Below are 10,851 nucleotides of genomic sequence, written 5' to 3' on the forward strand. Positions count from 1 at the left end.
ATCTGCAAACGCTGAAATGGGAAGTCCTACCCCACCCGCCATATTCTCCAGATATTGCGCCGTCCGATTATCACTTGTTCCGTTCAATGGCACATGGTCTGGCTGACCAGCAGTTCGACTCATATGAAGACATCAAAAAATGGCTTGATTCGTGGATAGTCTCAAAAGATGAACAGTTTTACCGTAACGGTATTCGAGCTCTGCCAGAAAGATGGGAAAAAGTAGTAGCTAGCGATGGGCAATACTTTCAATGATTCATTTGTAACCATTTTTTCACAATCAAGTTGCATTTTCATCAAAATAACAGCGAGAACTTAGTTGCGCACCTAATAATTATATAACAAAAAGATTTTTTCAATGTTTTATGCAAAATCCGATGCACACTGTGGTAAAGCATAATCAGCGATTAATGAAGTGATGAATTCTTTGAACAAGACTACGAAAAAGACGCGAAAGCATCTCGTACCAAGTACTCGTATATGTTTCTCATTAAAGTTTATCCTTTCCGTGAAGATCTATTAGTTGCCTGCCAAGTCGGCCTTTGAAAGCATAATCAATTGTAAATAAATTTAAATCTGTAGAAAATAAGTAAAATACAATCCAACTTCTATGAATTAAAAACTCGTAACTTGCATACTTGTAAAAACTCGTTGTTAGAGCTTTTACAAGCAGTATGCAAGAATTTTTTCAGATTTTTATACAGTTCGAAACAATAAGAAAATCTGCACTGAAGCCAAAGAAGACTAGGGTTGCTAACGAAAGGGGCAAAATTCCATATGACCGATAAAGGGTTAAAAATTTATTTAAAAATAGAGTACATAACGATTTCACTATTTGTGAAATAAAGTCATCGTCCGTTATGCAAAATAGCAAAACGTAGCTATAATACTTCACGCACACATTAAAATACGCTAAAATAAGATTATGCAAATAAAATCGATTTTACTTTCGCTATTTAAAATTGAACGGGGGTAATTAATTAAAATTATGGTAGCACTGCTTTTATACTTAATACTTGTAGTATTTTAACTTGCAGCGACCACGTAATAATCGCAAATATGACCATAAACAAGAACTGTTAAAAATCAAAATAAATCAGAGAGAGTTATTTTGAATAAAGATGAATGATAGATGAATGTATTAATATTACGTAACGCTGCCTTTCACTTTTCATCTTTACTCCCAAAGATTCATATTTTTATTCCATTCTAGACATGTCCCGCGCAGTACTTTTTTTAAAAAACTTAAAGTTTGAAAAAGTTAGCTCCTGAGCTAACTATTTAAAAAATATTTTTTTGGGGCTAATTCTTTTAGTTGCCGATTAGAATAAAATTAGAAGTCGCAGAAGATATCCCTTGACCATAAGCAAAAATTAAAAATCGAAATAAATCGTAGATGGATAATAGATTAACCGATTAACAAAAATAAAAGTATATTAATATTACGCGTATCGTTGTCTTTCACTTTCCACCTTTATACTCTCAAAGAACTATATCTTATTCCATTCCTGGACATATATGCCCCGCTCAATATTATTTTTAAAAAACCCGAGGCTTGAGACTTCTAAGTCTACTTCTTTAAAAATAATATTCTTGTTTCCTTTTTTGGGGTCTAACTCGTCAATTATACCAATTAAAATAACATTACAACTCGCAAAAAATATTTTCCTTAGCTATAAGCAAAAATCCCTACAAATTGAAATAAAAAAAATTTATTTTAAATTTATTTAAAAAAAAATGGATAATAGATGAAAATAATTAACGAGAATATAAATATACTAATATTATGTAATAGTATCTTTCACTTTTCACCTTTACTCTCAAACTGTATTTTTATATTATTTCTGAATATAGGTATATCATTTTAAAAAAATTCGAAGCTTAAAATTCCTAAACTCCTAAACTTGTTTTTTTTTTAAATATTATGACTTTTCTCGAATCAACTCTTCAGTTATACCGATTAGAATAAGATTAGGAGAGTGCTCGCAGAAGATATTCCTTTCTCTCCTTGTCTCCTTTCCACTCCTTCTCACTTTCGTGCTCATTAACACCGTGGACTCGTTGAAAGCGTGACTAGTGAGATGCAAAGAGTTAAAAAAAAAAAAAAGAAAAAAAGGAGCGAGCGCCTGCCTACAGACGTATCCATAGATTTGTGCTTCCCGTTTAGTTCTCAAGGTTTCTTTTCCACACCGTTCTTGTTTATAATCGCGTTTTGATACCGCGGGGCGAATATGCAAGTCAAATGTTTCCCTCGCCTGCGCGTTACTCAACGCGAATGTATCTTTCCTTCTGGAATTCGATCTCAGCCTCCGACGCGCAACTCTTACCTCGCCTCATCGAGTCGCGCCAAAACGGATTGTGTTACGCGAAATCATGTAGGGCACAAACCGCGATCACGACCGCAATCGAACATGATTTCTCATTAATGTTGATGCAATTTCAATCGTTATTCGCCCGGTCGGAAATTAGTCTACGCATCGCGTTCCAGTAACACACTCCTAGTGAGAAGAATTGCAAATCGTACGGATAACGACCGAGGTATAATTACGCGGATTCAAGCGAAATGCAAGTCTCTCGCTCACAGAGACCTGATGATTTCCAAATAAACATTATTCTTTTGCGAAATCTTGAACCATCTTGAAATAGCTGGGCGCAGGCATCAGCAGCGTCCGTGTTTGATTCGAAGATAACATACATTTCGCGCAGGAAAGTCTGCACTTCCCGCCTAAACATAGTCCTTGTATTACTTTTCCGAGAGTGCATCCGTCATTAACGTCGCGTTCGAAGATTCTACACATTCTAGCGGACGTTAGAAATTACTGGTATATATCAACATATCGCTCGTGAAATATCATAAATCGAAATCTAAAAAGTCAACGTATTAAAATTAATTTCTTCTCGGATCAAACTAAAAATACCCAACTCGTTTAAATTAGTTTATATCAACATTTTCATGATGAAATCGCGGATCAAGAAATATTTTTTTATTCTTAAACTTAAATTTTTCCTACAATTGTTTTTTCTACAACTATTTTTTTAATTAAATGATAATTGTAGAGATACGAAAGAGAGGATTGCGTGTTTCTCCTTGACGATTGCAAGAACTATCGAAAGCCATATCTCATTGCTTTCGCCGAATGTTACTATTAATAAAAATATTAATCATTAGAAATCAATTGAAGGTAACAATTTATCACTATAAAAGTGAAGTTTCGTTTCTTTGCCCAAGTCTAATTCTTGTCTATTCTAATCACTTAAATCAAACACTCAGCTCTAGTTCGATTAGAAAGTTATTCAGAGAGATGATCATTACTCTCAGAACAAGTTTCTTCTAGATACATTATAGATTAATGAAAATAAATTGTTTTCTATTGAGAATAAAATTAAAAATTGTTTCTCGTATAATCTTAATATATTCAGCACCTAACGTGACATTTCGACTGATATTTAAACAGGTTTTAGAGAAATCACAAAACGCTTCCAGAATAAATTTTCTATAGACGTGGAATTAATAAAATGATTTCTAGTCTATAATAATGCAAAATCGTTTCTTTATATAATCTTCTATATATATATATATATAATTAAAAATTGCTTCTTTATATAATTCAACATGTCAGTCTTATTCTGATCGAGCATCTAATGTGACACTCTAACATCTTGTTGTTTACAAGAGATTGGACACTTTTAATGATTCTTGGGTCAATATTAATTTGCAAAATTAATTTGCAAAGATTCGACTTATCATCAGTTCAAAGGTGAGATTCTTACCCAGTCCATGTTTATCGCTTAGTCTAGTCTCCCAATGACTTAGTCAAGATTTTCAGTAAGGAGATTCTCAGCTAGTACACATCGCGCATCAGATACATCCGCTTAATATGCACAGAGCCACAGCGGCAAAATGCGTTTGTTGCTGCACTCGCGACCTTGTATCTGTACGACACTGAAGGACGACGCGACGCTATTGATACCTGCGGGACGAGGCACGAGTACCGTTCTCCAGGACAATAAGTAGACGACTGGCTCAGTCTATCTGGCGATCGCACCACAAGCCCAACGAAAATGGACGGAAGGCACACTGTTACTTTCATGGGTCGTCTCTCATACTGCCAGCACCTTCGTGGGACATGCCACCGATATTGGACCCCACCAACCGGAACCGCGGGCGCGTTTCCAGTTCTTCGCGATGCCGAGCCCGTGCAAGATCCCTGGCGCGGTATAGTGGTGGAGGTGAAAGGAAGACATTTCCTCGCCGACCGCGGCTGTCTTCGTCGGTGCCGGTTCGCTTCTGTTCGCTGGGCATGTAACGCTTTAGGTGTGAATGAACATTATTGTCGAACAAGGAACTTTGAACATATAATTATTTAACGCAATTCAACACCAATACAATTATTTCTCATTTATTTCTTCTCAAAGATATAAATGAGAAATAATTGTATATATATATATATATGTATATAGTAAAAAATTAACTCTTTTGAAATAATTGTTGATCCAACAAATAAATAATTCATGAAATGTTCAAAATTTGTTGTGATACCTTACAAACTTCAACGAACTTCGATAAACTAAGTTCACTCGTTCGACAATACTAATGAAAGTACCACTTTTTACAATGTTAAATATTATATTTATATGCTATGAAGCAAAATTCATACATAATAATTGAATATTTTATAAAAAATGTATTATATACATATAATAACAATGAAATATACAGCCACGCTACACATATATACATATAGTACATATCACAGATGTAACTAATATATTAACATGCATATGTACATATATAAAATGGCCCAAAAGTTCCTAGAACTGTAATATATTTTCGATTTGATTCATTAATCTAAACCCTGACACTCTGTTCTTTTAGCAATTTTTGAAAAAAACTAGCTACGATCTCTATCCTCTTCTCTAGACTTGACTTCATGCAGCTTATTTTTATTTTGAAGAATACAATTAAAAAAAAGAAAATTTGAAGATGTTGCCGAAATTTGAGCGAAATTGCAGAAAGCGTTGACAAATATAAAAAAGCAAATAAAAAGACTGTTGAAAAAAACTTTTAATGTTTATAAAACTTTTAAGTTTTATACATATATCACATTATATTCTTCACTGTAATATATTTAAATACTAAATTACTTAATATTTAATAAATACTATTATTTACATGTATTTACACTAATTATTAATCGATAAAAAAAGAATATATTGTTTTATAGATATTTTATAAAATTATTTAAGTTATCAATGTAAAGGCCATGGCACACAAAAAACTTAAGCAGTAAGCAAATTGGCCGTAACGTAAATAGTAGCAAATCCAATATGTTGATTTCCTTACTGCTTATGTTTTACTATTTAAGCTTTTTTGTGTATACATAGCCCTTACGCAGTCAAATAACTAAATATATCTTATTATATCAATCATTGAAAACCAGAATCGTTCCTTGGAAAAGTAAAAAAAGAAAAGGTTACATTTAAATGTGATGCAAAGATTAATGTTACGTAATAAAAATTCTTTCGACTTTTAACTATCAAACTCGAGTATCTGACCAACGTAAAGTAAAAATGAATAAAAATCGACACAGACATGTAAGGGTTGCAAAATATTTAATTTCTTTTTTATTGCTAATTGGACTGTGCCAGAATTTTCTTTTTCTCGCTTTCGCCAAATTTTAAACATATATCAATGTATTTCTGTTTAAATACAAAGAGTATATACTAGTTTAGCTATAAAAAAAATAGACCTATTGATTCCGATAATCATTCATTAATATACAATATTGTAGATAATATTGTTGATATAAGTATTGATCAAAACATAATTAAATGCTAAAAGAATTATCAAGAATACTAATCTTAACTTTCTTACAATTTAATGAACGTTTTAGAGTCGCGCGTGATAATTTTTGAATTATTTTTTATCGAATAATTTATAAATAATTTGTAAATTATGTTTCTTGAATCGTATTTAATACGAGACCAACACTTTCGGGATCTAACTTGGATTTCTTAAACTGTTTTGTTGAATTTTCTGAAAAGAAATTTAAAACATCTTCAGAATTATGCAATTTTCTATTGTGTCAATCAATATACGAATCAATTTATTATATTAAAGTACAATAGATAAAAAAAAATTAATTACCTTGGTAGAAATGTTTCGCAGTACGTTTTCTAATTTCTTCAATACCTTCTTCCATTTGTGCCCACTCAAGAACTAATCTTCGGCCGTACAAGTGAGTACTTTGACATAGTGCCTTAAATGCTTTCTATAACAAAATGCAAATTATATATATATACACACACACACACACAGCATACACATAAAGTTAATACGAGAATAATGCAGTTCTCGTTCCTTATCGTTTGTAAATAATTTAATTTTTTCTGTTAGACTATTTTATTAAATCAAATTAAATAAACACTAAAAATTTTTACTTTTGCATCTGACTTGGTATAATACTCGATGAAAGCGAATCCTCTATGTTTCTCAGTGCCGACCAGTTTTTTTGGTAGTCGTACGGCCTTCAACTCACCATACGATCTATAAAATTATAATTATTTATTATATCGCAATGTCATATAAAGACATTTATATGCGTGCATGCGTGCGTGCGTGCGTGCGTGCGTGCGTGATGTGTGTACATACTTGAACAATTCCGTCACTTCCTGGACAGTTGCTTGGAAGGGTATATTTCGTACTAAAATTTTAGTGCTAGTCTGTTCGGTAATCTTAGATTTCTTTCTCGTTGCTTTGACATCAGATCTAAAATGTCTCGCGATTATTAAAAATTTTTTAAAAACAGCTTTTCAATAACATAGAAATAACTTACATTAGTGTTCTTTCAGATCTTTTCAATTCTAAGCTCTTCCCATCAAGTACTGACATCTGCAACGTTTTTAACGCACGATCTGCATCACATTTTCTTTTGTATCTTACAAATCCGTATCCCATAGATAATTTTCTAGCAGGATTTTCTGGATCCATTTTAGTAGCTATTGTGATGTAATGAAGAGGACCACATTTGCCGAAGTACTACAAAAGTAAAGTTGTATTATTACACAGAAAACAATGATATCATATGTAACACTTTTTGATTACTTACATCTTTCAATTGTTCTTCCGTAGTTGAGAAATTGATATTTTTTACAAAAAGTGTTGTATCTAATTCGGGCGGCTCGTTATCTTCTTCTTTAAGCGTATTATTCTTATTATCTTTAGATTCTTTTATCGTTACTTCATCTTTAACTTCTTTCAAATCTGTTGATTTTTTTGTAGCCACATTACTTTCAATTGTCTTATTTTTAGGTGCAGGTGTGGTAAAACTGTTATCTGGCGCCCACTCTAAATACAATGGTAGATGCTTATATTTTGTATAAGCTAATGCACGGAAAGCCTTGCGTGCTTCGAACGGCTCCAAAAATTCAACCAGCGCTGTTATACCCGCCGGTGGCAATATAATACGCGCAAGTTCTCCATGTTTGGCAAACATTTCTCGTAGTTCATACGGTTTTGTTTCAGCCGGCAAATTCTTCAACACAATTATGGTACTTGATCTTTTCTTTGGTGCTTCATTAAAAGCATCCAAGCATACGCCGTTCTCTTCCAAGAAAATTTTTGTATCTTGAACCAATTGCGTTTCTCCTAGTGCTAGTTTGACCGCGGCGCTCATTCCATTCGATTCGTCTTCCAATAACTTCTCCTTCGTTGTGTTGTAACGACTGGCGATAGCATTTGCCACGGCATTCTGTCCGAGAAATAGTGTATTCCAATTATGCGACGAACCTGCAGTTGCCTTAGTCTGCAATTCTTTCTTTTGTTTATAAGTTAAATTTTCAGTATCAATATCCTCTAAGGAAGTTTTTGTCTTTCCAGGAAGAATATGTAACATTCTACCATCTAATACAGAACCGTCCAACTCGCTGTAAGCTTTTACAGCATGTTCTGGCATTAAAAACGTTATTGTGCCAAACCCTTTTGGTTTCCTAGTCATTCTATCTACAGGTAAATCCACTTCAGACAGAGGACCATATTTTTCAAATAGTTTTCTGACGTCATCCTCTGTAGTTGTATATGTAAGATTTCTGATAAACATTCTTCCAGATTCTGCTATACTCTCTTCGTTTTTTAAAGCTTCTTCTTGTTTCTTCCATTTAATATTAGTTTTATTACATGAGCCCTTATTAGATTCAACTTCCTCTTTTCGCTCGTATTTGGATACAAATATTTGTTTGCCTTCTACATAAATAAAAAATATACTTAAAAATGTGCAAAATAATTATATATTTTAAAATTGTAAATTTGTATATTTTACTTTAAATTGCATTTAATTTTTTTACCTAGGAAACTCTTATTTTTCATAAGAGCTTTCTTCATGGCTTGCTCTGTTTTGAATCCCACATAAGCTATACCTTTAATTTTGCGAGGGATTCGTATAGATTTTGGTTTTATAGGACGAAAAAATTGTTTAATATGCTTTTTTATGTGTTTGTATGCAAGTCCTCGTACTTTTACAGTATATAACGTCAATGGACCATATTTTGACATATCTTTTGTCAGAGATTTTATTCCACTCTGACGTATCCAATCAGGTTCGTCTTTTCCACTTGAGAATGTTATCTTTTCTAAAATAATACATAGAAATATTTTTTCCAGTTATTGTCTTAATCTATAAGAGATACAAATTGCAATATCCAAATAAGATAAAATTTATTTTAAAAAATAATATATTAATCAACAAAATTCCTAGAACATGAATTCTTCTACAGAATATTGTGTTTACAATAAACATTAAATTCGGTTTAAATTCTATAGTTTTAAATAGATTATATAAATATATATTATGTTGAGTAAAAAAAATATTACTTTATTATGCAAAATAGTACTTAAAACATAAAAAAGTTGTTTAATAACACATAATACAAGAAAAAAGAAAAACAAGAAAGGAAGAAAATATGTCTTCCTTTTTTTACCTGTCTTTAGACTAGTTTCTTTAAACTGATCATATTCTTCATCTTCAGATTCATCACCAGATTTTTCAACTTCTTCTTTTGGCACACCAATATCATTTTTCCAAACTGCTTTTGCATCTTTACCAGTATGTGTTTCAAGAAATTCCGTAAATAAAGGATCATTCTTATGCTAAATTCAACATAATAATTTTAACAATTTTCTCTTAATTAATAGAAATAAATTATACATATGTTATATTTATTTATATATATAAAAATAATTTATTAACTAATAAAGTTTTAAAAAATTTTAATGTACCTTTTCGAGTGCTTTTTTAAGTTCATCATTTTCTTTTTTGTCTGCCTTTTTCTTTTTCTTCTTTTTGTCACTTTTGTTCTTAGCTTCCTCCGTATTTTCTGCCAAATCTATCGGTTTCACCTTTGACACTGTATTAGATGCTTCATTAACATTATTATGAAAACTGTCACTTGCATATTTGGTCCATGATTTTGGTTTTGAAGGATCACCTAAAATATACATACAAAATATATTCACATATGAAAATTATTAGATGATTATAATAAAATAATTATATATAATTAAACTTAAATAAATTTGCACACTGCTCAACATATATTTTAGAAGTATCAATAAATGTTTGATCAAAATAGGATTGCGACAATTTTGCTTGCTCCTCTGATTTGTAACCAATGAATGCAAATCGCCGAAATTTACCATCTTCCGTGTACTTCAATTGAACATCAGTCACAATACCCTTTTGACTGAATAATTCTTTCAATTTGGTGTCCGTAACCTAGGTAAAATAAAATTTATATATATATTTATAAACATACATATATTATATGTCACAGTCAGTGTTAACTCAGTAAATGTATACATTGACCAGTGTACACATTTGCTAAAGTTAATACTTTGACTAATATATATACATATAATATATAATAACAATTATTTATATATTGTATACAAGGTTAAATAAAAAAATCACATGTGATTTCACCCACATACACTTTTTGGCAAATTTTTCACTATTAAACGAGACATTTCGTCTCATTGATAACTATCCGTGTTTAGAAATAAACGATTTTGTTTATATTAAAAAACAGAAAATATCCAGATACATGTGCAATTTTAAGATATAAGGTTACATGAGAGGAAGAGTGAAAGTATCATAATTAAGCGTGAGAAAAAGCATAGAACATAGGTTATGTTTCAAACATGTGAGTCCCCAATCCCCACTCGACGGATGCGGATGGCGCTAGAGGGCGTATTCGACATCAATGTGGCTACAGATCCTCAAGGGGTGCGTTCGAAAATCCTACTCTGAGTAGAAATTTTTCTATTTGCCGTTCGGAAATTAACTCGGGTCGTACAAAACTGACTTACCAGTTGCGTTCGGAAATATCGAGTAAAGTCACTAAATTGTACTCTAGGGTCGCTTTTTCAACCTCTGAATTTTCAGAGGTTGGCAGGGTAACTCGTTTAACCGTCATGCTATCTTGGCGCGAACTGCGAAGTGACAAAAATGGAACGAACTGAGATGTCTGAGACCGTCACAGCTCTCATTAATCCGATTAAAGGACGTCATATCCCTTATCGTTTAGAAAACGGTAATTTGGTCATTCAAAATGACATTATGATAATAATTGATCAACTTGGTAATTACTTTTATTTTCTATAGTTGTTTTTAGAAATTTTATTCAATATTTAGGTTACATTCCAAAATGTCTTTTCCAAAGAAAATTTAAGTTTAAAATTTAAAATTAATTTAAATTAATTTAAATAAATAATATAAATTTATTTTATAAATAAATTATAAATAATATAAATAATATTAATAAAATATATTAATAATATAAAAATATATATATTATA

The 10,851-nt window shown here is 31.5% G+C and overlaps 2 protein-coding genes across 2 annotated transcripts in view; both read right to left on the reverse strand.

Moving 5' to 3' along the window:
* The window catches only part of LOC108731034 (serine-rich adhesin for platelets), a 43,801-nt gene extending 39,696 nt beyond the window's left edge, over positions 1-4,105 (reverse strand). The window contains exon 1 of the mRNA XM_018461081.1: positions 3,771-4,105. Within this exon, the coding sequence (XP_018316583.1) occupies positions 3,771-3,779 (9 nt within the window). The 5' untranslated portion in view covers positions 3,780-4,105. The remainder of the gene's footprint in view (positions 1-3,770) is intronic.
* Positions 4,106-5,902: 1,797 nt separating this feature from the next.
* On the reverse strand, positions 5,903-10,151 carry LOC108731042 (probable RNA-binding protein 19). The gene is made up of 11 exons (XM_018461092.1): positions 9,985-10,151; positions 9,570-9,769; positions 9,274-9,487; positions 8,976-9,144; positions 8,343-8,627; positions 7,109-8,241; positions 6,836-7,038; positions 6,652-6,768; positions 6,441-6,546; positions 6,148-6,271; positions 5,903-6,036 (listed from the first exon to the last, which is right to left on the reverse strand). Exons 1-11 carry the CDS (start codon positions 10,018-10,020, stop codon positions 5,954-5,956), a joined length of 2,670 nt encoding a protein of 889 aa, XP_018316594.1. The 5' UTR covers positions 10,021-10,151; the 3' UTR covers positions 5,903-5,953.
* Between the last annotated feature and the right edge of the window lie 700 nt (positions 10,152-10,851).

The sequence above is a fragment of the Mycetomoellerius zeteki genome, unplaced genomic scaffold (assembly GCF_001594055.1).
Source record: "Mycetomoellerius zeteki isolate Tzet28-1 unplaced genomic scaffold, Tzet1.0 scaffold99, whole genome shotgun sequence".
Taxonomy (NCBI): domain Eukaryota; kingdom Metazoa; phylum Arthropoda; class Insecta; order Hymenoptera; family Formicidae; genus Mycetomoellerius; species Mycetomoellerius zeteki.

Excerpts from the sequence above, each read along its gene's own strand:
- LOC108731042 (XM_018461092.1), bottom strand. The coding sequence starts at position 10,020 with ATGTCTCGTTTAATAGTGAAAAATTTGCCAAAAAGT. Across the intron at positions 8,628-8,975 it reads AGAAACTAGTCTAAAGACAG|AAAAGATAACATTCTCAAGT; the intron begins GTAAAAAAAGGA and ends GTATTATTTTAG. Across the intron at positions 6,272-6,440 it reads ATACCAAGTCAGATGCAAAA|AAAGCATTTAAGGCACTATG; the intron begins GTAAAAATTTTT and ends ATTTTGTTATAG.